The sequence below is a fragment of the Prunus avium genome, chromosome 4 (assembly GCF_965620075.1).
Source record: "Prunus avium chromosome 4, drPruAviu1.hap1.1, whole genome shotgun sequence".
Taxonomy (NCBI): domain Eukaryota; kingdom Viridiplantae; phylum Streptophyta; class Magnoliopsida; order Rosales; family Rosaceae; genus Prunus; species Prunus avium.
Genome location: NC_142287.1, coordinates 24,185,060 through 24,212,237, shown reverse-complemented (window position 1 = coordinate 24,212,237; position 27,178 = coordinate 24,185,060). Strand labels below are relative to the sequence as shown.

General features: G+C 36.4%; 3 protein-coding genes across 6 annotated transcripts; 2 read left to right on the top strand and 1 right to left on the bottom strand.

Moving 5' to 3' along the window:
• Window positions 1-3,496: 3,496 nt before the first annotated feature.
• LOC110773308 (Plasma-membrane choline transporter family protein) lies at window positions 3,497-11,209 on the top strand. The gene is made up of 10 exons (XM_021977813.2): window positions 3,497-3,873; window positions 4,607-4,962; window positions 5,183-5,328; window positions 6,062-6,245; window positions 6,758-6,831; window positions 6,917-7,030; window positions 8,325-8,681; window positions 9,428-9,688; window positions 10,300-10,527; window positions 10,772-11,209. The coding sequence occupies exons 1-10, from the start codon at window positions 3,689-3,691 to the stop codon at window positions 10,955-10,957; spliced, it is 2,091 nt and encodes a 696-aa protein (XP_021833505.1). The 5' UTR covers window positions 3,497-3,688; the 3' UTR covers window positions 10,958-11,209.
• Window positions 11,210-11,791: 582 nt separating this feature from the next.
• SDE5 (silencing defective 5) lies at window positions 11,792-16,070 on the bottom strand. 4 transcript variants are annotated; one of them, XM_088252123.1, is made up of 12 exons: window positions 15,849-16,070; window positions 15,662-15,739; window positions 15,144-15,181; window positions 14,770-14,993; window positions 14,556-14,660; window positions 13,880-13,965; window positions 13,520-13,576; window positions 12,881-12,954; window positions 12,704-12,798; window positions 12,514-12,578; window positions 12,358-12,406; window positions 12,046-12,181 (listed from the first exon to the last, which is right to left on the bottom strand). In XM_088252123.1, the coding sequence occupies exons 1-11, from the start codon at window positions 15,873-15,875 to the stop codon at window positions 12,383-12,385; spliced, it is 873 nt and encodes a 290-aa protein (XP_088108249.1). In that variant the 5' UTR covers window positions 15,876-16,070; the 3' UTR covers window positions 12,046-12,181; window positions 12,358-12,382. The 4 variants fall into 4 exon arrangements, with proteins under 4 accessions (XP_088108247.1, XP_088108248.1, XP_021833560.1 ...); XM_088252121.1 differs by lacking the exon at window positions 12,358-12,406 and having other exon boundaries at window positions 11,792-12,181; window positions 15,849-16,057; XM_088252122.1 differs by lacking the exon at window positions 12,358-12,406 and having other exon boundaries at window positions 11,792-12,181; window positions 15,840-16,056.
• An 8,836-nt stretch (window positions 16,071-24,906) lies between these two features.
• LOC148295080 (protein FAR1-RELATED SEQUENCE 5-like) lies at window positions 24,907-27,178 on the top strand. The gene has a single exon (XM_088252379.1). It carries the CDS (start codon window positions 25,010-25,012, stop codon window positions 27,176-27,178), a length of 2,169 nt encoding a protein of 722 aa, XP_088108505.1. The 5' UTR covers window positions 24,907-25,009.

Below are 27,178 nucleotides of genomic sequence, written 5' to 3'. Positions count from 1 at the left end.
TCCTTAGATCAGATACCAAGTAAGTGTATTCAATAGACACAATTCCTCCCCAATTAGGGTTTGGTTCCCTCCAATCCACACCAAAACACATCATGATGATGATGATGATTTTTAGCTACCGCTATCCCTAAACCTTTATATACAATACACGTACGCCAACTAGATATCAAATTAGCTTTGATATTTATAGTATATGTATTTTTATATTTTAGTTCGTAGTTTTTTTATAATTATAATTTAACAGTGTTTGTGTAGGGGTTAAGTAGATGGGCACATGTCAAGAAATTAGAGACGGACATTAAGGCACATAGAAATCAGAGACAACACATTTTGAACTCTTTCTACGAGCCACCTGCCTATAGGCAATGGAGATAGACTTTTGACATTTACATAAATCATATACATGCTATGCTAAATAGGCACATTAATTTACCCATCTTCAAATCTATTTTACATGAACCACATACATCAATAAATGTCATAACTTGATTTCATGAATAAATAATTGTTCTGTTTGACAAAATAATAAAACAAGCTTTTCTTTTGTAAATTCATAAGCAAGATTAATACAAGCCACAATGTTAAGCTAATTCCAAGACTTCAATTCCCAGATTGGCAGCAAAACCCAATTTGCAATACCCTTAACAAAGCAACAAAGCCACCAACACAAATTTATATTTTTTCAACCACCAAAGCTTACTAGGAAAAGAGAAAGAAAGTAAAAATAGAAAAGCACCAACAAGACACACAAATTTCAACATGCTCCATCCGGTTGGCATAAAACTTATTCATTTGATTATAGAGATCAGAAAACCATCTTCACCCCTTTCTCATAATCGCACCGTCGCACGTATGTGCCATCCGTCATGATACGAGCCAGCTGCGTTGAGCTTTCCCACAGTTTCATTATACTTCTTCCACCATGCCATAAAGCTACTATACTTCAAGAAAATATCAGGGGTTACTGCAAAATTCTTGAGGGCATTCAACACATAATTTTCAAACACTATCAACTTTTGCTTGCATTATTGTTCCTTTTCTTATACACTCGTTTGTCCATTCTCTCTAGTCTAGCTAATTGCAACAGATAATGCGGAGTTGGCTAGAAAGAACCCGGAAGTGACCTTCCTCAAGGTGGATGTGTGGACGAATTGACTTCCGAGGAGTGGGATGTGGAGGCATTGCCTACCTTCCTCTTCCTCAAGGAAGGCAATATGGTGGACAAGGTTGTGAGTTTCAAGAAGAGTTACAGATCAATATATTAATTCAGTAAAACAACTTAGTCATCATCAAGAAAAAGAAAATGACAAGTTTTTGTTCTTTCTCTGCGTCTTTCAACTCCAACAAAGAAATAAATAGAAAGGAAAAAAAGTAAAAGAAATTAGACGAAACAGTGGGTGAAGGAATCCATGTATCTTAGGTAAGTTGGGTTTGTTTCTTTTGATAATTGGATGCAGTAGGTAGGTTTTATCTAGCTAGAAGAAAGTGTCATCTCATCTCATTTCCAGACTCTGAACTGTAAATCTTCCATAAAACAATACTAATGCAACTAATTAAATGAGTTCATTATTAATTACATAAAACGTACATGGCCCAAAAGAAACAAAAGAAAACATAAGTGTAGATATGAACGACAGGGGTTTCTAAGGTAGTTCCTTCCCCCAGATGCAAACAAACGTACGTAAAATGAAGCTAGCTACTCATGCATGACAACCCATCAGCATCTCGATGCAGCTTCTTGGACAATCATGTCATCTTTCTTTGGATGCCTCAATGCAATGAACTCGTACATAAGTTTCCCTCCCAACATACCATTTTGCATTGGTGGTGGGTGGGGGGAGGCACTTGCACAACTGTTTGGAATCTAACTTGTACGTACCTTGACTGATATAAATCAAAATCGACTAAAGCTCCACAATAACATAATCAGGGAAAATAATCTAGTCCAATATATTTTTCAGTTCTTATGTTCTTATTCAGATCTTGCAAGTTAAGCCAACATCTTTGTTATAATTTCCTTGCATTGAATTGATGGTCACTTTTCTTTGGGTCAAAAGAGAAATGAACGGCTGGTAGAGTAGGAACAAAATACACTTCCCAATACAATCAACGGTTGTTAGAGTGGGAACATAAACATGGAGAGCATGACACTCCCTCAAGTCAAGCTCACTTTTCCTTATCACTGTGTGTGGCAGTGTGTCTGTGACTGTGACTGTGACTGTATTAGCTAAACGGCGGAATTACTGGATTTAAATAAACTTTAAATTCGAATATATTCTTTTTTAAACTTAATTTTATACCTCCATACTGGCTTGTTTTGTGCAGCGGCTCAGAGCTGCTTTAACGGATCATTTTGATTCTACCTTTTGTTTTTTCGGTCTCATGATTCTACTTTTTTTTTTTTTTTTTTTGTTTGAACCACGAGGTGGTCCTGGATGGGCCCCAACTATGGGTGGCACCTTTAAGCCTTAACCACAACCCAGACTAATCCCCGCTCACACCGGGTCGGCCCGTAAGGGGTAAAGTGCTGGTCAAAGTGGTGACTCCGTACAAGAGCAGGGATCGAACCCCTGACCTCTCTTAAGGAATGAGAGTGCCGAACCACTCACACCAACCACCTTGGATTCATGATTCTACTTTCAATGCACAACTTTTTCTTCTTTTTGTTATTTGTTATTTTCCTTTTAGAAAAATGCGGTGCAAATGCAATGAAATTTTCATTATAGAAAAATAAATACAAAAATATTTCTCTATTGTTTGATATCCATTGTATCGTGAAAATGTTAGAAAGATCACATTTATATATTAGACTGGTGAGCTTCACTTATATTAAAGAAATGGTACACCAAGTAGTTTATAAATGTGGTAGAATTATCTTCTCTCAATACTCGTTACTTTTTTTATAAATTAAATATTGTCTTCCTTTTTCTCACCAAAAAAAAAAAAAAAAAATCCTTTTCTTTTTTCTCCTATCACATATTACATTAACACAACATCTCATTTTCAGATTCTTACTAAAATTTATCTAGCAATCAAATAGTTGAACATAAAACAAAAGAAAATAATATTTAGGTTAAACATACAATTTCACTACATGCTAACTACTATTCACAAAATTAATATAGATTAAGTTATTATTATTCCTTTTTCTATTTGAACAACATTATTTAATATTTAATAATAATTAATATTTGAACAACATTATTTAATAATATAAAATAAAATTTCACTACAGTTGCAATGCTTATCCTAGTTTGAAATAATAATTTATTTTTATTCAATATTCACACTAGGATAATCCTTACTACTTTTTTTTCATCTTTATTTATGCATAAAGAAAAGAAAAGAAAAGAAAAAAAGAGAAAAGAAAAAGACATAGTAGCTGATGAATGAGCTAAGCCGAGCCACCTGACAATGATATAATTAATAAAAAATTAGCAGCCCGCTTTAGTGATATCTTTGTCTTAAAGTCTGAAAGAGAGAGAAACAGCTCCATTAAAATATATTCCAAATCTTAAAACCCTCGGGTACCTTTCATACACTCGTAGCTCTACACACTCTGCTACTGTCTTTTCATTTCTCTCTCTCTCTGTATTTCTGTCTTTCTCTCTCTCCCTCTCTCCCTCTCTCCCCTCACATTGTTGAAGACGATTGACAGAGAAACAGTGTGTGGGCGTTTCAAAGAAAGATGAGGGGTCCTTTGGGGGCAGTCATAGGGAGGTACCCATCAAGTGATGGAAGTGAGCAAATGGGTTCAATCATTAGGCACAACAGGAAATGCAGGGACCTTGTGTTCCTTGTAATCTTTATAGCCTTCTGGGTTGCTATGATTGTTAACTCCAGCTTTGGATTTAACCAAGGAAACCCATTAAGGTAAGATTCCTAACCATACCTTTTCATTTTTTGGCAAAATTTTGTTTCGCCTGTGTTTTTTAAGGCAAGAATCGCCGTCTCTCTATGGGTTCCTTTTTTAGCTCACAAATACGTGGTATTACGAATGAGCCTTTGTTTCTGTTTTTTTTGTTGGTATTTTTCCATGTACACACTTTTACTTTTCTGTTAGAGTAAAATCAGGACAAAAATTACCTTCTTATTTGGGTTTGGTGTTTCTGAATTGGGTTTGCTTTTGGTACTAACATCTTTGTTGTGTCTTCATTTTTCCTTTTTCTAGTCAACATAATATTACATTCTGTTTTATTTTCAACTATGTGGTTGCTTGATAAATTTTAGTAAGAAGCTGAAAATGAGATATTGAGTTTATGTGATTTGTTTATGGAGAAAATAATAATCTATTGTCATTCAGCTTTTCGAAACCTGAAATGCTATGTTGTTCCTGTGCATTTTGTACTGGAAGTTTTTTTTTTTGTTGGTCTTTTATCCTAAAACAACCATCAGTGCATCTTACTTGGGGAAGTTGGTCTGCGTTCTGTTTGGTTTTCGTTTAGTTTTGTACAGTAACTTTGTTTAAGTTTGGCTACATTATATATTTTCTGTGTGCTTGCTCTATTTTGCTACATAATGGTTACATTTCTTTCGCATAGTTGAATAACTTGAATTCTCTTTACTTTATTCGATAATTCTCATGAATAGTGATGTGGTTCATCAGGCTCACTTATGGACTGGACTACAAAGGAAATGTTTGTGGTGACAAGCACGCAAAAGGTCTTCGTCAACTGGAACTCAAATATTGGTTAAATCCTAACCAGGTTTACCTAAGTGGTTTGAAAGACAATCAATTCAAGTTGGCCAATGCTCGGAGTATATGCTTATTGGATTGCCCTAACCCTTCTGAAGATTCACTAAGTTGGGTGTGTGATTATCCTGAAGGAGATATCCGTCTTTCAATGGATGACTGGATAGACAGGAATTATGATTATTATGAGTTCCTTACACCAGAAATGAGAAACACCTCTCTTCAACTTCAGGGTCCTTGTTACCCTGTCATATTTCCAAGTGTAAATGGTAAATGAACTCACTTTTGTTTGAGATCATTAAATTATATAATTTAATTGTGTTCACATACAAATATTTTCTGCTGCATTTGATATTTGTTGTGTATATATGTCTGTCAGTGGGAGAAAGCATATAATTAAAAAAAACTTTAGTCCCTATATGCTTTCACTATCAAATGTATCTTTTATTCTTACATCATAACATTACTAAAAACTCTTCCTTTTTCCAGTTTATTGGAGCTGCCAATTTATTGCTCGCCCCTCAAATGTATCTTTGAGACATTGGCAGCAAATGGGTGGAGTGAATATCAATGAGGACATTATTATAGACAAATCTATTCACAGGTCCATCAATTCTCGGTCATCTGTCTTAAAGGTTGAGCAGCACTTGTTTACTATATTTTACTTCTTTGCAATGAGTATGCTTGTTAAAACGTATAACTTGTCTTGTCTACATCAATTGTCTGCATTTGATTTTGTTTACAATTGTATGTTTCTCTTATAAATAAATAAAACTTCGTTTGCAATTGGTATACCAGTTTAAAGAGAAACATAGTTAATGGCTGGAATTATTATTTGTTAGTTTTCACTTATATAAAACATTATGACCTCATTAGTTTAAGTCTGTATTAAACGAATCTTTTCATTTTTCTATAATGTTTATTTAGAAAGTCTGGCTATTAGCATAACATCCAATTCTTTGCCCTTAGAATATTCAAGTGCATTGTTGATAGTTATGGTGAAAGATCTATCCTCATTCACAGGACCTACTTCCCAGCCAATTGAACCAACCAGGCCATAAGAATTCTGTGGCCACTCTTCCTTTTCCAGAAAGGCTCATCTAATTAGTGGATGTTGTTGATTATTTGACAAAAAGCTCTTGGCATTAGTTTCTTCATATTCTGTGGGAACATTTTTTTTTTTTTTTTGAAATGAGAAAAAGGATCTGACAGAATATGCTGTCAGAATGCACCATAATGCTGTACTCCCCGACCCCCACCCTCTTTTTTCTTTTGGTACATTTTGTTTTGATTATTTCATTACGTGCATACCTTATATTAAATGTGCCTTTTGCATGTTCTAGAGTTCTAAAGCTTCATTGTTTACAGAGATACATGGCTGATATTGGAAAGGCATGGCCAGTGCTGATTGTTTGTGGAGGAATCTTGCCACTTTTTCTGTCAGTGATTTGGCTGCTTCTGATTCGTCATTTTGTTGCTGCAATGCCCTGGATAACAGTCGGTCTCTTTAACATTCTCATTACAGCAGTCACAATGTTCTATTACTTGAAAGGTCAAGAGCTATATCTTACTGTGCTTTATCGTCCTGTTTGGTAAACCATGCTATAGCCTTTAATACAACAATTACTTGATTCCTGCCTCCATTAACCCTTCCTCCCCATTTTGATCTTATCCATGATCAGCTATCCACAATCCTGTTAGTGTGTGAAAAATATTGACAAATTCTTTTCTAAGAAAAAGGGAGAGGGGGAGGAAAAATTAGTATAGCAATTGTCATCAAGAAGATCTTGAACTAGGTTTTGTCAATTTCGATAACTTTGCTCTCCATAATGTAGTATCTAGGAAGGAACTCGTTTCCAAGCATTCATACAAGTGCATCTTTTTGCCCTCTTGTTCAGCACTGTTGTTGGAATTCTTCTGTCTCATCTTTAGCACTGATACTTGTTTGAGACTTAAGCATATTGCTTCCCATAAACTTGTTTACTTGTATAAGTTGGATGCTTGTATGTGTGGATAACATTCAACAAAATGCAGTGCTGATTTATTTTTCTTGCTTGATTTTAGCTGGATGGATAGGAAATGATGCCATCTCTCCAATCATTGGTGAGCACGATCCATACATTCGCATATCTGGAAGGGTGTGTACCTTCATTAACTGAGTACTCCTAACTTGGAAGCCGTCTGTATGTATCTTCAACTAACACAATTGTTTCAATATTTCAGGAGTTAACTCATCTCCGTGCTGCTGCTGTATTTATGACCTTTATTACAGTTGTTGCTGTTCTTACATCAATTGCTATAGTCCGCCGCATCCTTATGGCAACATCTGTCCTTAAGGCAAGTATGATGTTCAATTAATCATACTAAATTGTAAGAACATAAATGGTAAAAAGATGATGAAACTCAAAGTTGTAGAGACCTTTTGGTTTAAAAAATGTTATGGTTTCTTTGATTTAAGAACTACGTACTCCAATTAGGTGAAGCTGCTCCAAGAAGCTGTATATGAGCATTTGTAAAGTAAAATGCCGATGTAGGATATGTTAGGAGTTAGCCTTTAACTTAGGTTAGGCTACTGTTTCCCTCTGAATTCTCAGTGTATGGTTAAGAAGAAATATACAGAATGATAGAAACAACATATAAGAAATAGTATACACAAGAGATATTTTTGATACATTTAGACATTGTTTAGGCATAATAGGATTTTCTTATGGATTGTTCCACAAGTCCACATTTGGAGTTTCATGAACATTCTAAAACTGAAAAGATAAGAAACATGGTTATTTCATAAAAAAGAAAAAGGTATATGATGAAATACATAACTGTTACGGGTTAACCTCAAAAAGGTATGGCATGGGACAATGACCACTGCATTGTTATTAATGCCTTAATGTGTCTAATACTTCAATCATCTTTAGGCAAGCCCTAGAAATATTTTTAGCGAGCACTGTTAAGCATGATACGGCTCATCTCTAGATTTGTGTCAAAAGATGTCTTACTCATTCAAGTTGTCAAATTAAGAAAATTTAAGATGGCCAGAAATCTGTATTGAGAGCAGGACTGAGCCTAGCTAACATGCATCAGAGGTTCTGTTGAGCCACGTTTCCTATTAGCTATTACAGAAAATATATATTTTTAATTTTGGGATCAATGCTGACGTGTTAAAGCAACTGAAATAATTACATATAATTTATGCATATATTATTACTAAATTTTCACAGAAGCAAGTGCTGATGTTGCCAATAGCACATAATTGAAAGGCTTTTTATCACAAATGGTCCCTGAGGTTTGCAAAATTATCACATATCGTCCCTAACGTTTTTTTGTGGCACTAATGGTCCTTAAGGTTACCCTCCACACATCAAAATGGTCCGTGCCGTTAGCTTCCGTCAAATTTTCTGTCATGGACCATTTGTGTTAAAAGCCTTTCACAAAAAAACATTAGGGGCGAAAAGTGATAATTTTGCAAACCTCAGGGACCATTTGTGATAAAAAACCCTAATTGAAATGTGCACCGTCCACTTTTGGAAACACCAGTCATAACTTATTTATCATAGTACCTGGTAGTCTTCTTCACCCAGAGTTGTTTACTTTCCCTTAACCTCAATGGCTCTATACATTAATCTGTATGCAGGTTGCTGCGAAGGTCATAGGAGAAGCTCAAGCGCTCATAATATTTCCAGTCATTCCATATACCATCCTTGCAATTTTTTACATGTTCTGGTTTTCAGCTGCTTTCCATCTGTTCAGTTCTGGTCAAGTTGTCCAGAATGACTGCAATTTGAACTGCTGTGTTTATGATCTTTTGTCAAAACGAGTGAACTGTGATCGTTGTTGCGGTTATAGCATTCATTACACTCCTCATATTGGAGTTGCCATCCTTTTCCACCTATTTGGTGGTTATTGGGCTACACAATTTTTCATAGCATGCTCATCGACTGTTATTGCGGGTTCTGTTGCCTCTTATTATTGGGCTCGTGGTGAAACTTCAGTAAGTTACTAAGCTATATGTATAAATGTTTACAACTAAGTTGACTTGTAGATCTTGTTTGTGAGTCTGGATTTTAACTTTGTTACTTGGATTGCAAGAATGGACAATATAGAGATATAAACATGATAGTGTTGAATGCTTGGTTGGTATTATAGCATCAAAGCTTTTAGTAATATTTATATTTTATAAGACATAAGGTGGCTCAGTTAATTCATAGTTCCTCTAGATCTTCTGTAACCTAATTTATAATTCCTCTAGAGGTGATGATCCAGTTACTCAGTGTGCAATAGAATCTTATTGTTATAAGCCATTGATTTAATTGTCTGTTATGGCATTCCAAAAACTGCTTTTAGAGGTGGTGATCTTGTGCTTATGTGGATGTTAATATTGAGTTGAGAATAAGTACTATCCATTTTAGAGTAGGGAGTAGACAGACATATGTTGGCATGGATATCGGTATCTACATGTGTCAACAGGCGTGCTGGCGTCTGCATGTGCCTGCATGCATGTCAGTGTCTTGACACACTGACATGTGTGTCGGGGTCTGCATGTGTCAATATGCTGAATATATGTTGGGGAATTGTCCCTCCAAACATAATTAATGTCTGCTGGATGATATTATGGGTCTTATCTTTAGTACTTCCAAATTGAATTACCTGAGATTTTCTTTTTGAGGGCTAGTGAAAGTTTATTTCATTGTGTACCAGTTTTTTATTTTTAGTTGCTCATTATTTTCTTCAATGCAGCCGGAAATTCCATTTCTTCCAGTCTTTTCCTCCATGAAACGGCTTGTGCGCTATAACCTTGGGTCGGTTGCTCTTGGCTCTCTAATTGTGTCATTTGTGGAATCAATCCGCTTTATGCTTGAGTCAATTCGCCGCAGACTAAAAGTTGCTGGAACCACACCTGATAACTGGTTTGGAAAGGCTGTGTACCATACTTCGAGATTTAGCCTGAGGTGTATCGAGTGGACAATCAAATCAGCTAATCGCAATGCCTATATTATGGTAATTTTTTACATAAGTAGTAAATGCTCAAGTTTCCGTAAGATTGTTTTTTCTCATATTCATTCATCTTTGTATGACAAATGTACAAAAGAGGAACTTATTTGTTAGAAGAAAGTCAAATGCCTCTATCGATTTCTTGTTTGCCCAGCATGCTAGAAGTGGTCACTACTTGGGAAATTTATGCCTGAATCCAGATTGGATAATGCATCATAGTATTCTCAAGTCTTAAGCGTGTTGTTTTGAGTACGCAATATCGAATTGGTGTGAATTGTATGCCTTTTTGAAACTAATGGGATGTTTAACGTGATTCTGGGACTTGGCTACATGTACTCAGAGTGGGCCGTAAAATGAAGTAAGAACTCCAAGAAGCTTGAAAGAAAAAAGAAGTGAGAAGGCACATGAAAGCTACCAATTAAACTGTACTTATTTTTGTTGTAACCTACAGGCTACATAACTGCAAACACTATGTATAACTTTTCTTTCCTCGTTTATGTGCTTATTTTATTATTCATTTTGGGTTTCAGATCCGGATACTGACTTGTTATACCTTCCGTTTTATATAGTTTGTGCATCTGATTGGTTTCTGGAAAATATGCTTGTTACTCTTGCAGATTGCTATAACGGGTAAAAGCTTCTGTAAGGCTTCTGCAATCGCAACAGATTTGATCATTAGTAACATCCTTCGGATAGGGAGGGTAAATGTGATTGGAGATGTTATCCTGTTCCTTGGAAAATTGTGTGTCAGCCTCTCAACAGCACTTTTTGCGTTCCTTATGTTGGATACCCACAGATACAGATCTGCACACAACAAGATCTCTTCTCCTCTGTTTCCTGTGTTGGTATGGTTAAAAGATAATGCGTTTTAGTGATGATTTGTCATTGTCTGATGAAAGCATTAATATTAGTTACTGCTAGGACAGCAAAGTAGACTTTAATGCTATGTTGTTAGCCTCCCTCTCTCTATAACATCAACCAGGCTTTCGTTAAAATATTTGTAGAGCCTATATTTGATTGACAAGAACCAGAGCACAATAATCATGTAGATTATATAAATGATTAATCTGCTCTTATATGTTTGTGCAGGTTTGTTGGGGTCTCGGTTATGTGGTTGCCACTCTTTTCTTTGCAGTGGTGGAGATGTCAATTGATACCATCATTCTTTCATTCTGCCAGGATTCTGAAGAGCACCAAGGGACTGCCCAATATGCTCCTCCACTTCTCATTGAAACCCTAAATGACCAAAATGAGATGCAGAGGCTTACCCAATGATATACTTAGATGTATAATTTTCCTTCCCCAAACTTGCTTGATGGAATTTGAGAATCCTTTTGTAAGGAGCTATAATCCAGCCTCCCAGTACTTACTCACCCTAGTCCTTGAATTTTTGTGTTCTACCTGTATATATTCAAGTGTTAGGCAAAACCGAGAGGGAAATGGGTGCCTCTATAGAAGATTGGAATATTCATGGATGCAAATGTGAGACATTTGAAAGCAAATTATTGAATTAGAGAGTATATGAAATGTTATAAAAACCTAATGAAAACTGCTCAGCTTGCTTTTGAAGAAGTAAATTCCCAGTAATCATTTTGAGTGAGCAAGCATTTATGCAAAGCCTTACTTACTATTCTCATGGAGATGAATTCTTGCCTGAAACAGGTAAGGTGTGCAATTTCAAGTCAATACGATGATACAATTCAAAAAAAATTCCGGTTAACTTAACATAATACATTTAGCATAACTTTAATAAGATTGATCCATTTTTGTTTCCTAGCTACCAGGATGGATAAATTATTTCAATTCTTGAATTTTTTGCGTTTACCAACTTGAAATTATTCTGATTTCCGACTTTTCCAGCATTAGTCACATACGGAGTCAAAAAATATATAACAGATTAGGCTACTATGTAACCAACCCATGCATTCGGAAGATTATGTTAGCCATTTCATTTGCCTTTGGTGTTTTAGCCAAGTCCCAGTCATAGCTCCATATCAAATTCTATTCTGAAACTAACCTAACGTTTTTGGGTCAAGTAGAAGCTGACCTGGTTGAGTAATCAACTTCACACAACAACGAAACCAACCATGCGATCCATAAAACCTCTCAAAAGTAACTCCTTTTTTTGGTCGAATATCAAAAGTAACTCAAGCATGTACAAATGTTTAATGAGCAGTTTAAAGCTCAACAAAGAGAGGACCTTTTTTTCAATTTCAATACCTAGGTCAAGTCTTGCTTTAATTTCACCTTTCTAGAATCTTTTATCAACTTCCCGCAAAAGAAAAGTTCATCTCAAAGCCCATATGGACAACAACAAAAGCAGCATCTGCCATGGGCTTCTTTTAAGTTCATCTCTTCTTAAGGTGAGCTCTTGTTTCTTTCACTCATTTTTCTTGAGAAGCTCAAGCGTTTTGGGTCAATTACATCCAGTCGGATCCATATTGTTCGACCATTCTCCTCTGTCCACTTGATTGATTCCTTCTCCAGTTGCTTTATAATCTGCACAACGAAATTTAGAAAGATATCTAGATTCAAATTCTAATCTTCTAAAGGGCAGAAACATATGGATGGAGTCATAATGTATGAAAAAACCCCTCAGAAGTAATAATCAATTAGAAAGTGTCATGTAGTTTGGCACAAAACCATCCAGTAGTCTTCATGTCAAGAAGCCATACAATTTAGCATTGACACGTCCAGTGTTTAAATTAGCCAATTCCAAGTGAACTGGATTAAATGAAATTCTGAAAAACATTAGACCAAAAAAGAAAGAAAAAGAAAGTCTAGTATCAGAAAGTAAGCATTGTAACATGAGCTTGATGATATAGTCATACCAGTCGTCTCCGGGCAGCTCCCGTGGTGTCATTCGTTCCCAGTATGACCTTAAGGTACTTAAAATCTGAAAAGGAAAAAAAGGAGACAACGAACTTAAAATCTGAAAATATAAAAAGGAGATAACGAACCAAAATCATTCCATCTTGTGAATTTCATTTCAATAAAAAATGGAGGATCATGATGACCAACCTGGGATGCCAGAGAAATAGGTTAGTTGAAGCGTTAGAAGACGTACAGCTTCCTTCGGTTCATGGTGATGCAAGTCAAGAGACACCACATCTTCTCTGCATTCAATTTCTCACCTGTCATGCCATCTTATGAGATGGTATAATAAATCATGGTTCAAGAATGCTTTACAGTACACACCTACTCTGAGCTTCAAGAAGCTTTTGAGCGTATTTCTCATCTGCTTCCTGTGCCTTTCTGCTATAGAAGTGTCCCTAGACATTCCACAGAGCATAAAATAAAGAATTACAACCTTTAAAAATTTACATGTATATTAGGCCACAAACAAGGAACAAAACAGCCTTCACATATAAAACTGCATCTGAATTCCGAAGATAGGCTACTCCGCCTAGACTGCATTGTATTTCCATTACTCAGATTAGGGAAGAAGGACCAAAACAACAAGCTGCTAACCAGACTGATGACAAAAGAAATTCCAACAATGCCTGACATATAACTATATGCTAAGCTAATATATGTGTCACCAAAATATCTCCTTGTTCCATATTGGAGAAGTAAAGGATAACTAGGTAACTTCAACTACGTTGTTGATCCGCGAGGAAGTAACAAGAATGAAAAAACGTTGCAGTGGGGAAGGGACAAGTAAACCCATATATGTCTACTGACTAAACTGTTCCCATGGATACTGAGGGGATAAATTTTGAGAAAAGAGATTCTAACTCAAAACAATTAGGTGGAACATAAATTACAAGGATTATTTTTATTTAAAAAGTCAAAGCTTAAAGAGAGCAAGTAACACAGTTAAACGAAAAACAATACCTCCTCTAGAAGTTTGTCTGTACGTACACGATCACCCTCACAAAATGCATCAAAAGCCTGCACAGCAAGTGGGAGGATTAGTACTCACTATGCCAAAGGATAATAACGATGATCAATTTAGCAGGAGATCTGTAAACCAACAAAGTTGAAGTTGAAATTATGTAACGAGAAAATGCTTGGCCTGATGGCATGATGCTACCCAAGCAGAAAATTAAAGAGAAAGTACTAAGAAGGCTATTATATCTCCCTTTTGTCAAGAAGAGTAACGGACCACCATTCTCCTATAGCTATGTGGTCTCCTTTATTCCATAATATAAATTCTGCAAGTAAATTTTCAGAAAGTTCATAGGAGGATCTTACAGCTTTATAGTATTCCTTCATTGTAATCCAATGTTCTTTTACAGATCTACGTAGGACCTGATAGCTATTGTCACCATCTCCATCTTCTGTTTGAAGAAATTAAAAGCGTTAGAAAACTTTATATGGAAACAACTGGAAAAGAAATAGTAATATCCTTAGTCAATCACCACGGACAATTGAAATGAAGCCACACCCATGATTACTAAGTCAATAGCCAAAGGTATCCAATAGGACAAGATCAGTTATTGGGTCAGAGAAATGTGATTGGATGGCCACTTAAGTATCATACAACAGAACCAAATCCTAAATCCACTTCCATATAACAGGACAACTGTGACCAAATTATTTAGAACGAAGTAAGAAGCTATCAGGATAATGAACTTTAAAATGAGGAGAGAGAAGTAGAATGATCTGAGGTGCTCCATTAGAAAAAATTGAAGGTCCATCCAATGAAAATTGGTTGATTGAAAAATCAAATTTCATGTCAGAATTCTTATCAAGCAAATGGAATTTTGTTATTGATAAGCAATACTTTTCTCGTGTTTCCGAGTCTTTTATTAGAATTTTTGTATGATATAAAGACTATTCATACTTCTTTCTTTTAACAATCCAGTAAAGTAAAGTGCACTTAATTAGACTCAGTTCTGAAAGAACTTCTGGCTAAAGGAAACTTTACCTTCAACTAAATCAAATATATAATGCTGCATGTTATAGAAAAGTAAAAGAACGAGCATCAAATTATAGCTTCCGTACACTGTAGCCATGACCTCTTTACTTCCCCCTAACATCTTAAAGAATTACAGAAAAACAGATAAAGAACGAAAAAAATTAGAAGAAAGAAAAATATTGGATGAGTAATTATATGACTATGAAAAGATTGAAGTTTGTACCTGCACTGGTTACCACTTCTGGTGCCAGAGTAGCAGTTTTACATTCTACAAGAGTGTCTCTAAAAGGATCAACCGCAAATTTTCTAAATGCCTTGTATCTCTTCACTTCCCTCACCGGGTGACTTCTTTTAGGTGCTTCCTCAGATCTTTCAGGAACATGAAACAATGCTTCTAAAACCTCTTTCTGAAGAACTAACCCATCCTTTTCTTCTATTGGTGATTCACTGCACGAATACAAAAACAATTTCAAGGTCCTAGTTAGTGCGTAATGAAAGAGACGAAAAAGAAATAGAAAAAAGAGTAGTTCATTCCAAGTGAAAGCACAATAAGACTCCTCTAAAGTGAACTAGCAAATGCTACCGATAACAACATACCTATGGGCAGAATGTTGATCTGGACTCTTCTCTGTAGACTGTTACAGGGAAAAAAAAAAAACTTAAAATGAATAAAAAGAACAAGAAAATGAAAAACTATTGATAGTTATTTCATGTCATAGCTTCAGTGCTAACGCAGTGAAACACGGAAGATGATTGAACAATCTTATCGTGATAAAAAAAAAAAGTAATAATATCAAAATTCAGTAATTATTTAAGTCCTTTCTCTTACTTCTGACAGGCTAAGATCTTTCTTTAATTTTCCCTGCCTGCCATTCAGGTAACGCCCGCATATCAAGTCTGAGTAAAGTATCAAGATGCTATTAAACAAGATCAAATTATCTCAACTGTATATCCATCTTGTTGTTATAGGATTTTACCTCAAACTTCCAACTAGCGTTTCTCATACTTTCCCCTTTGGCCACTTGTCCATTTGACCAATTTCTCTTCAAATTGTTCAACTAACAATTACTATACTTTCGCAATTGGCTGGGGAATGCATTAAAGCTAAAGCTTACCTTTAAACTAGATAAGCCAATAATATCATCAGACTTCTCCAAGGTTGATGCTGACATGAAAAGAAGATTCTCCATGCTCTGCATAATAAAAAATCAGTTCTTCAAAATTTATGGCATAGATTAAAATGCTGTGTAGTAAAGAGAAAAAAAAAAAAAAGAGGATATTTGTAAAACAATCTTAATTCACTTGTTGAAAATTGAGTATTGGAATCATGATCTTCTTTTCCAGTTGTTCCGGGGTTACGTTTCTTGAAGGATGTGCACTAATAAATCTAGACAGAGTAATCAAGTTGAAGTTTCGGGAAGAGGGGGTCAATGCCAAGCAGAGAGTGGGTAATTGGCAGACAGCAGTGACTTTGGACCCCAGTATTGAACAATTTTTTTAAGTCCAGTAGTTTGCAATCACTTTCTACCATAAAATAATTCTCGTGTCACCATGAAGGCTTTTTTTATTGTCAACTGTACCAGATTAAACAGCTTTCTCTTCAGGTTTGCCTAATCTCCTCTCAAATTTCAACTGACCAGTGCAACTATGTGTAAACTAAAGTCCAATGTTTCATGTATACAGATGTTACGGTCAAGTTTTCTGACTATATTCTACTATTAGATGATGCACTAATATACACTTATTGCAATTGTTTTTATCACATATTTTGCTGATTTGAAGTTTAATCCATGTGAAATTACCTGTATGCAATTAGTGTGACATTTAGTTGTGAAGAAAACCAAGTTCTTAAGGATGATTAATATTTGGAAAAGTCGACAGAGCTGTGCCATTAATACTTTATCAGATTTTCATGCATAACTTATTTTATCATACACGAGTGTAAAAGTATTCACTAGCAGTAATGTAAGAAAATGGAGCAACATAAGAAATTCCACGATACCTTTTGCACATCATATCCACAATGGCCTGCATACAAGGAAATTCCCAGTTACACAACGTATTGTCAACCTCAAGAACCTCGTCATGAAAGAATGACACTATTATATGTTGAAAGTTAAACCAAGCTAAAGGAATCCAACTTTATCCATATTTTGTAAAAGCATGTAAGCATGCTGTCGGCTAGACTTGGCTTTGTTTATTAACTCAATAGGGTATTTTGTTTTACCCTATAGGCATGATGTCGGTTGATGTCCTCTAGGCAACTTTTCTCTTTTGACTAAAAGTTTGTCTCTCAAAGAGACGTTGGTCTCTTGTTTTGTAATGAGAGTGTTGTTGTAAAAATTATTATTATTGAATGTGAACTAATCAGACGAAAGAGCTTTTCTTCCATATTCTCTCTGAGTTTCCAGCTTGAGTCTTCTTCCTTCTATTCTCTTCCGTGTCTGCGTGAGTTCATTGAGTGTTCATTGAGTAAGTGTTTTCTTGCTTGATTATCCTCTGGTTTTATCTGTGTGCTTGCTGTGGTGTTTGGTTGTTTGTTTGTGAGTTAGCTGCCGTGAGTTTTTTGATTTATTCTACATCTGGTATCAGAGCTGAGGCTCAAGAAGGATGGCAAACAGAAATGACTTTGTGCAGTGCCCTGTTGGTAAATTTGATGGGAAGGGGAACTTCCAATATTGGCGTTCTCAGATGGAGCTTTTCTTCAAAGTGATGGAGTACACAGATGTTGTATTAAATGGTTTTGCAGAACCAGGAGATCAAGTAACTCTCACACAGAACCAGAGAGAAGAGTTGGTGAAAAATAGGAAGAAAGACAGCAGGGCCTTAATGTATATTTTTGGTGCAATTGATCCAGCAGTCTATGAGAAGATTGCACATGTCTCTACATCTAAGGAGGCATGGGATGTGTTGATCAACAGCTATATTGGAAGAGAGAAGGTGAAGAAGGTACGGTTGCAGACCATGAGAAGACAGTTTGAGCTACTGCAGACGGAGAAAAAAGAAACCATCTCTGATTATTTCACACGCACCTTGTCCTTGGCTAACCAAATGAAAGCCAATGGTGAGGATATGAAAGAGCTACTGATTGTGGAGAAAGTTCTTCGAACCTTGACAGACAGGTTTGAAGGCAAAGTTACAGCTATTGAGGAGACACGTGACCTTAGTACTTTGACAGTTGATGAGTTGCAAGGCTCACTACAAGCTTATGAGCAAAGACTAAATGAGAAGTCAGAGATTGGGATTGAAGAAGCATTGAAGGCCCAAGTGAACTTGAAAAAGGAAAAGAATGACTCTAAAAATGAGGAGTCCTGCAATGAAGCAAGATCAAATGGCAAGAATCATAACTCAAATTACAGAAGGGGACAGAATAGATTTGAAAACAGAAGAGGAAGAGGCAGAGGAAGAGGAAGAAGCAACAATTGGAGCCAAGCCCGTGATAGCAACAGTTGGAGTCAAGCTCGTGATAAATCTAATGTTCAGTGTTTTAACTGCCAGAAATATGGCCACTACAAAAATGAATGCAATTCTCAGAGGTTTGAAAATAAGGGGCATCATGCTAAGTTTGCAGAAAATGATAAAGGCAATGAAGAAACTTTGTTGCTGGCTTTTAATGCTGTAAGTGATGATGAGAAAAACAAGTGGTTGTTGGATACTGGATGCAGTAATCATATGTGTGGGCACAAGGATTTGTTCAGTGATTTGAATGATTCTGTGCAGTCTGTGATCACATTTGGTGATCAAACAAAGATTCCAGCCAAAGGAAAAGGGAGAATCAGTATCAGGCTAAAGGATGGCTCGTCCAATTCCATATCAGATGTTTATTACGTGCCTGGTTTGCGGCACAATTTGTTGAGTTTGGGACAGTTGTCAGAGAAAGGATATGACATCCAAATTGTCAATGGAGTTTGCACCATCCATGCTGCCAATCATAGACTAATAGCAAAGGTAAAAATGACACCAAACCGGCTGTTTCCATTGTATCTCAGTTACTGTGAATTACCTTGTTTCAGCTCAATGATGGTTGATGATAACTGGCTATGGCACATGCGATATGGACATTTAAATTTTAACAGTTTAAATCTCCTTGCTCAGAAAAATCTGGTATTTGGTTTGCCTCATATTTCTGTGCCTACTGATTTATGTGAGACCTGTGTTCTTGGTAAAAAGCATAGAGACAGTTTTCCTAAAGGAAAAGCCTTTAGAGCTCAAAGGCCTCTTGAAGTGATACACTCTGATCTGTGTAGTGTTGAGACAACCTCACACGGTGGTGGAAAATATTTCATTACATTTATTGATGATTTCAGCAGGAAGACTTGGGTGTATATTCTAAAGAACAAATATGATGCTTGTGACACTTTCAAGAAGTTCAAGGCCTATGTTGAGAAACAAAGTGGTGAAATGATAAAAGTACTGAGAACTGACAGAGGCCAAGAATACATAGTCTGTGATGAGTTTTTAGAGAAGAATGGGATAAAACATCAACTGACAGCCAGGTATACACCTCAGCAAAATGGTGTGGCTGAGAGAAAAAACAGAACAATTATGGATATGGTGAGATGTATGCTGAAATTGAAGAATCTGCCTAAGTATTTTTGGGCAGAAGCTGTTGCTTGTGCTGTGTATATTTTGAATAGGGCTCCTAGCAGAAGTGTGAATGGAAGAACTCCTTATGAAGTTTGGAGTGGCAGGAAGCCAAATATTCAGCATCTTCGAGTGTTTGGATGTATTGCTTATTCTCATGTCCCAGATCATATTAGAAAGAAACTTGATGAGAAGGCAGAAAAATGCATTTTTATTGGCTACAGCACAGTCACAAAAGGCTACAAGCTTTATAATCCAAAGACAGAGAAGGTTATAATCAGCAGGGATGTTACTTTCGATGAGCAAGGAACTTGGGATTGGTCCTTGAATGAAAGCAGACCTGCAACATATTTTCCAGCAGCTGATAATTATCATTTTGGAGATGATCAACAAGTAAATGAACCAGAAATTCAGCAGGAAGTTGAGCCAAGAAGGTCAACACGTGAGCATCGATTGCCATCTCGTTTCCAAGATTATCAAATGACAGGAAATGTTGCCTCAGATGAAGAAATTGTGAATTTTGCCTTGTATGCAGATTGTGATCCTCTATCATTTGAGGAGGCATGTGAACATGAACACTGGATTAAAGCAATGGGTGAAGAGATTCGTGCAATTGAAAAGAATGACACTTGGGAGCTTACTTCTCTTCCTGAAGGAAAGACACCTATTGGAGTTAAATGGGTATACAAGACAAAGTACAAGCAAAATGGAGATGTGGATCGTTTCAAGGCAAGGTTAGTAGCTAAAGGCTACAAGCAAAAACCAGGAATTGATTATTTTGAGGTTTTTGCTCCTGTTGCTAGGCTTGATATTGTTAGAATTGTTATTTCTCTTGCTGCCCATAATGCTTGGAAGATATTCCAAATGGATGTAAAATCTGCATTTTTGAATGGAACCTTGGAAGAAGAGGTTTATCTTGAGCAACCAGCAGGTTATGTAAAACAAGGGCAAGCTGACATGGTGTGTAAGCTGAAAAAGGCTTTGTATGGCCTTAAACAAGCTCCAAGGGCATGGTACACCAGAATTGATTCTTACTTCATGGAACATAAATTTCAAAGGTGTCCATATGAACATACTTTGTATGTAAAAAATAATCAGCAAGGGGATGTTGTTATTGTCTGTCTGTATGTGGATGATTTGATAATTACAGGAAATAATATGAGATTGATTGCAGAATTCAGGGAGGCTTTAGCATCTCAATTTGAGATGACTGATATGGGATTGATGTGTTATTTTCTTGGTATTGAGGTGAAACAAACTGAGCAAGGGACTTTTATTTCTCAAAGAAAGTATGCTGGTGACATCCTCAAACGTTTTAGAATGGAGTCATGCAAGCCAATTTCAACTCCAGTTCAAGAAAGATTGAAGCTGCAGAGAGATGGAGCTGGAAATTTGGTTAATCCAACATTTTTCAAACAGTTGGTTGGTAGCTTGCGTTATTTGACTGCTACTAGGCCAGATATCACATTTGGTGTTGGGTTAATTAGTAGATTTATGGAAACTCCAAGACAGTTACATATGCAGGCAGCAAAAAGAATTCTGAGATATGTCAAAGGAACTCAAAGTGATGGTATTTTCTATTCAGCTAATTGTCCTGTGAAGCTTGAAGGATACACGGACAATGATTGGGCTGGTGATGTTGAAACAACAAAAAGTACTTCAGGCTATGCATTTCATATTGGTTCTGGAATGATTTCTTGGTCATCAAAGAAGCAGCAAGTTGTGGCCCTTTCATCTACTGAAGCAGAGTATATTGCAGCCACAAATTCTGCTACACAAGCAGTATGGTTGCGCCAATTACTTGGTGATCTTCATCATGAACAGAAGAGCCCCACAACAATTTATTGTGACAATAATTCAGCGATTGCATTGGAAAGGAATCCTGTTTTTCATGGGAGGACTAAACATATACCTGTGAAGTTCCACTACATTCGGGATTTGGTAAATGACAAGGTGGTTGAAGTCCAATATTGTCCAACTGGAGAACAGATTGCAGATATATTTACTAAGGGTCTCAGGATGGATGCGTTCATGAAGCTGAAGAAGATGATGGGAATGCAGAGTTATGATGAGCTTGGTTTAAGGGAGGCTGTTGAAAGTTAAACCAAGCTAAAGGAATCCAACTTTATCCATATTTTGTAAAAGCATGTAAGCATGCTGTCGGCTAGACTTGGCTTTGTTTATTAACTCAATAGGGTATTTTGTTTTACCCTATAGGCATGATGTCGGTTGATGTCCTCTAGGCAACTTTTCTCTTTTGACTAAAAGTTTGTCTCTCAAAGAGACGTTGGTCTCTTGTTTTGTAATGAGAGTGTTGTTGTAAAAATTATTATTATTGAATGTGAACTAATCAGACGAAAGAGCTTTTCTTCCATATTCTCTCTGAGTTTCCAGCTTGAGTCTTCTTCCTTCTATTCTCTTCCGTGTCTGCGTGAGTTCATTGAGTGTTCATTGAGTAAGTGTTTTCTTGCTTGATTATCCTCTGGTTTTATCTGTGTGCTTGCTGTGGTGTTTGGTTGTTTGTTTGTGAGTTAGCTGCCGTGAGTTTTTTGATTTATTCTACATTATAAAATAAAAAGGCACGCTTGACCTTCCATTCTACTACAGAAGAAGTGGTTTTCTTTTTATATTTGAAAGGCAACCAAAGACAAGAACAGAACTATCATCTAGAGAACCCAGAAGTGCCATTTTAGCTCAATGGTAATGCTACATCATTATACACTCATATTGTCCAATGTCAATGGATAGAATCATATTTATCTATTAATATATTATAAACTCCATCTCCATACTGAATGCCAACAGGTACAGATGCCTATTCAGCTCAAGAGGCCACTAAAGAGCTCGAGCAGCATTTGTAAGTTTTGTTGATCAGCCCGTTCGGGGGGGTAGGGTCAAAAATTTAGATCAGTTTGATCCACTCAATCCGGTCCTGCTCAAGTGGAACCACATTGAGAACATGGCGCTCTAGCAGAGAAAAAAGTTTTATATATATTGCATGATGATATACATTACAAGCGCAAAATAAGCAACTCTTTCAGTCTGCCATTGCAAATTTGCAGCAGTGTTGCATCATGGGACAAAGGAGATAATACAATGAATCAGCATCAATGAACAATCAGAATAGGTGTTCCTAAAAGGCCATCATTGTATCTCTTCTTATAAAGAGAAGAATGAATTTCTTTATTATAGCTCTAGTACATTTAATTCCTACAAGTATATTTTTCACCATCTCCTGTTTAAGTAATGTAAATGCAAAAGAAACTGAAAGTTCCCCTTGATAGGAGAAATTTAATGAACAGGTGTCATATTCCAATATCCAGATTTGAGTCCTAAGAATCAACTCCTACTCACTAATCGTATTCCAGAGTATTGAAGAAATCAAATTTCTAACGAGATAAGAAGATTTACCAAGAACTTCTCGGATGACATCCATATCAAGTTTAAAGCCCTCTCCGAGCATTTTAAACAGAAACTCTTCAATATCCGCACGCATTTTGCTGTTTTCTGCTGGCATGGTTGATTCAACTTCTTCACTCCATATCTCAGAGGCGGGCACTTCTTTCAGCTCTAACTTTAATGGTTTCTTCACTTCAATAGATTCATTTGTTGATGATCTGGGCCTAATGTACTCTTTTCCAATCATACCTGAAACAGTACCCACTGATACAGAATTTTTTTTTGAGTTTGATGCTCTGGTATTGCCCGCTCCATTTAAGGGATTCTGAAGAACTTTGTCAGATGACATTCCTTCCGAAGAAGTTGCACTTGCACCCTCAAATTTAACTTTTGATGAACAAGCACCATCTGAGGGCCTTACATGTGATGCACATAGAATTTCAGCAGCCATTTCTACATTGTGCCTCGCCTGGCAGTAAGCAGAGGCTATGTCCTTAAGAGAGCACATAGAGCTAAAAACTTCAAGCAAATACTCCAAGTCCCTTTTCTGGTCATCGTCGCTTGCAGCAGGTGAGGAAAATGCTTGCATTTTGATATACACTTCACAAAATAAGAATAGAGAAACAGAATGCCAATGTCAATAGTCAATGCATAATCAGGAACTCCACCAACAAGGGAACAAAATTACTGAAGCTGGTGCGTATCAATCAACTATTTAAAGAAAACTAGCAATGACAAAAGGAAGTCAATCGTGAAGGGAGATAACAAAATTAGTTTAGTACTTCAAACTAATGTAACCCACTAAAAATCATTTTCAAGAGAACTAAAAGAAGTATTTTGCATCCAAAAGAATATGTGGGTAAAACAAAGCTCTTATCTTTGAAACGTTCCATATGATTATTGGTTGATTAGTGACAAGTTTGGTTGGTTTGTGACTGTTAATCACAAGCTTTGAACTATTAGGAGGTGGGTCAACTAATATTTTATATTCCAACACTCCCCATCATATGTGTGAGCCTCTCTGCATCACTTGAGAGCCCATGCCCACACATGGATGATGGAACTCAACCCTAATAGGTTCTTGCATAAGAATCTTGTTTCATAACGTCTACAGAGAAACACACACTCAAAAACATATTATGAAGTCCTCTGCAAACAAACACATTGAGGATTGTGCTATGAAGATATCATCATCATCATAGAACAGCATAATGCGTATAGTTCAAAATGTAAACCAAGAAAACAATCAGGGTTTTAGTGAGAGATTAATCAGTGAAAGAAACGATTTTGATGAAGGGAAATGTGGAGGAAGGGAGTGAAAGGTCGCTTACCTGGAGAAGATTAAGCGACGATAATACAGAAGGCAAACAATGGAAAGAGAGCTTTAGAGAGAGAGAGAGAGAGAGAGAGAGTCTTTTCGTGTCTTTGTGTGTGTTTAAGGTGTCTTGCTTCTAATGGAAGAAAAGGAAGGGTATTAGAGAGGTGGTATGAATGTGGTATGAAAAATGTGGTAAGCCTAGCATTTTCCGAAAAGGAAATGGCAGAGCAACAGTGGGAGTGGCCGTGACTGTGTGAGTGAGAAAATAGTAACATGAGAGTTCCACGCGATGTCGTAAGGCTGCGTCATACGCGCTCCTTTCGCGGTCTTCTTTCTTTGCCTTTTGGTCTTCTTTCTTTCTGCGTAATACGCGCTCCTTTCCATTTAATATTTTATCAACACTTTTAGTGGGGACAAAATCTCCAGAATACCCTCCCACTCATTCCAATCTCCTCTTCTGACCAAAAACCCACGTGATTTCTCCATTTTTTGGTTAGGAACGAAAATTCTTTCTTTTGTTGGGATATCTCTCCCTAACAAACCAGCCACTTGGTTTCTTTGGTTTTTTTTTTTTTTTTTTTTTTTTTTCTATTCTTAATCTTTTAAAGAATAAAAATTAATTTTTTTTTTTTTTTAATGAGCTTGGGGGCCAAGCCCTATAAACAACACTTAAACAAAAAACCCTCCCACCCATTCCCGCCTCTAACAAAAAACCCTTCTTTGTTTTTGTCGACTAACAGGAACCCTTGGTGTTCCTGTGCTTTCTCTTCTCAGCACTGCTTGGAAGTCCATCATCGCTCCCTGCTTCATATTCTACACACACCAGGTTCTCTCTCTCTCTCTCTCTCTCTCTCTCTCTCTTTTCGTTCCAACCCCAATTTTGTGGTTTGATTGTTGTGTTTGTGTGTATCTTTCTGTGGGTATTTGTTTTTTAAAGGTTCAATATACTTTATTATTTTGATTGTGCGGTGTGGGTGGATGTTTGAGATTTCCCTAACTTTAGAGTTATTAGTGGTTACGCTATTGATTTTTTGGGGGCTTCAGATAACTTTCAAGCCTCCTCTGTTCTCCTCTGTTTGTTAGTTTTTATTCCATTTAAATTTTATTGTCCTGCTATATAAAATAGAAACCATGATTATTTGGTAGGTTTTTTATTTGGAGAATGGAATCTGACTGCCAAAAGGAAAAGTTAGAAACAAATAAAGAGGAAAAGTTATTCGAAGGTGATGAATTAAGAGAGGGCATGGAGGTGTGTAATGAAGTTGAAGCATATAATCTATGTAACTCTTATGCATTGAAGAAAGGTTTTAGCATTCGAAAAGGAAATATTCGAAGAGATACAAAAAGTAATATTCGACAACGAGACTATTTGTGTTCAAAGCAAGGGTTTTATGATGACTTTGGCCAAGTGAAGACAGCTCATAAGTTGGATACAAGGACAGGTTGTATGGCTCGAATTCGATTCACTGTGGAAGATAAAGTGTGGAAGATAAGTCATCTAAATTTAGATCATAATCATGAGTGTGCTAAGCCTGAAGAAAGACAATTTCTGAAATCGGGTAGAAAGATACGAAAGGTTCATGCAAATGTTATGTCTTCTATGGTTGAAGCAGGTATAAGGCCAACAAAGTCATATTCATATTTGGCAAAAGAAGTTGGCGGTGCTGAGAATGTCGGGTTTACTAAGAAAGATTGCCTAAATTATTTGCACAGGAAGAAAGAAGAAATGATTGAAGGGGGGGATGCACAAAGTTTGATAAATCATTTCAAGTATAAACAAGCTGAGGATCCTAATTTTTTCTATAGTGTTCAAGTGGATCAGTTTACTCGCATGACAAATTTTTTTTGGAGAGATGGTAGATCAAAGTTAGACTATGATTGCTTTGGAGATGTTATATGCTTTGATACTACATTCCGGACCAACAAATACAACTTAATTTGTGCTCCATTTGTGGGAATTAATCATCATTGGAAAAATGTATTACTTGGTTGTGCTTTTTTATTAGATGAAAGCACAAAGTCATTTGTTTGGTTGCTCCAAACGTTTTTGGAGTCAATGGGAAATAAACATCCGATAACTATTTTCACAGATGAGGATAAAGCCATGGCAAACGCAATTGAGATTGTATTTCCACATACACGCCATCGATTATGTACTTGGCATATTGCTAAAAATGCTACACAACCTCTAGCTGGTCTTTATACTAATCCAGAGTTCAGCAAGCAGTTCAACAAATGCTTTTATGGTTGTTTTAGTGAATCAGAATTTCAAGCCACATGGGATAACATGATCAACACATTCAAGCTTGAGAACCATTCATGGCTGCAAAAGTTATATTCACTTAGAAAAAAATGGTGCTCTGCTTTCAATTTAGATTATTTCTCAGCTAATATTAGAGCCACCCAAAGGGTTGAGAGCACAAACAACATCTTTCACCAGATTTCTACAAAAACAATGACTCTCACAAGTTTTGTGCACCATTATGAGCAAAAAACAGTTGATATGAGATTAGCAGAGTTGGAAGAGGATTTTCGTTGTAAAAATGGCATGCCTTATCTTAAAGCAAAGAGTGGTATCTTTAAACAAGCAGCTGGTGAGTACACCATTAAGATGTTTTCCTTCTTTGAAAAGGAGCTTTTGGGTTGCTTTGAGGTTAGGTTGGTGGAAGTTTGTAATAGTGGTCCAGAATATGTTTTTGAAGCAATTGAAGAAGGACATGAAAGAGTTTACATAATCCATTTTAACTCATCAACTTCTAAAATTTCTTGTTCGTGTAAGTTATTTGAATCCAAAGGATTGTTATGTCGGCATGCCTTGAAAGTGTTTGATTCCAAAAATATCACCAGCCTACCAAGTCAATACATATTGAAGAGATGGACTAAAAGGGTGAAGAAAGAAATTGTGGTGAGTAGTGACTTGTGCGAATCTTCCAATAAGAAGGAGAAATCTGTCCAATCATTGTGCCTAAGTGAGTTGATGCATGAAGTAAACGATGTTGTTAGTATAGCATCATTCTCTGATTCAAGAACAAGGCTTGTCAAACAAAAGTTAGCAGAGGTTAAATTGTTACTTGAACGTGATATGGAAACTGCTAGGGCAAAGAAAAATTTGAATAACATTGATGACCAAAATGTTCATGATGTGGTCAGTGATAAGCCACCAGTTTTGAATCCCCCCACTATAAGAGCTAAAGGCATAACCAATGCTAGGATAAAAAGTAACATGGAGAAGAAAAGAAAGAAAGATAAAAGGAAAGATGGAAGAGTTGGAAATTCATCTCAAGTTTCAAGGCCTACCACAGTGACTGCTAGTAAGAATTCATTTATTTGA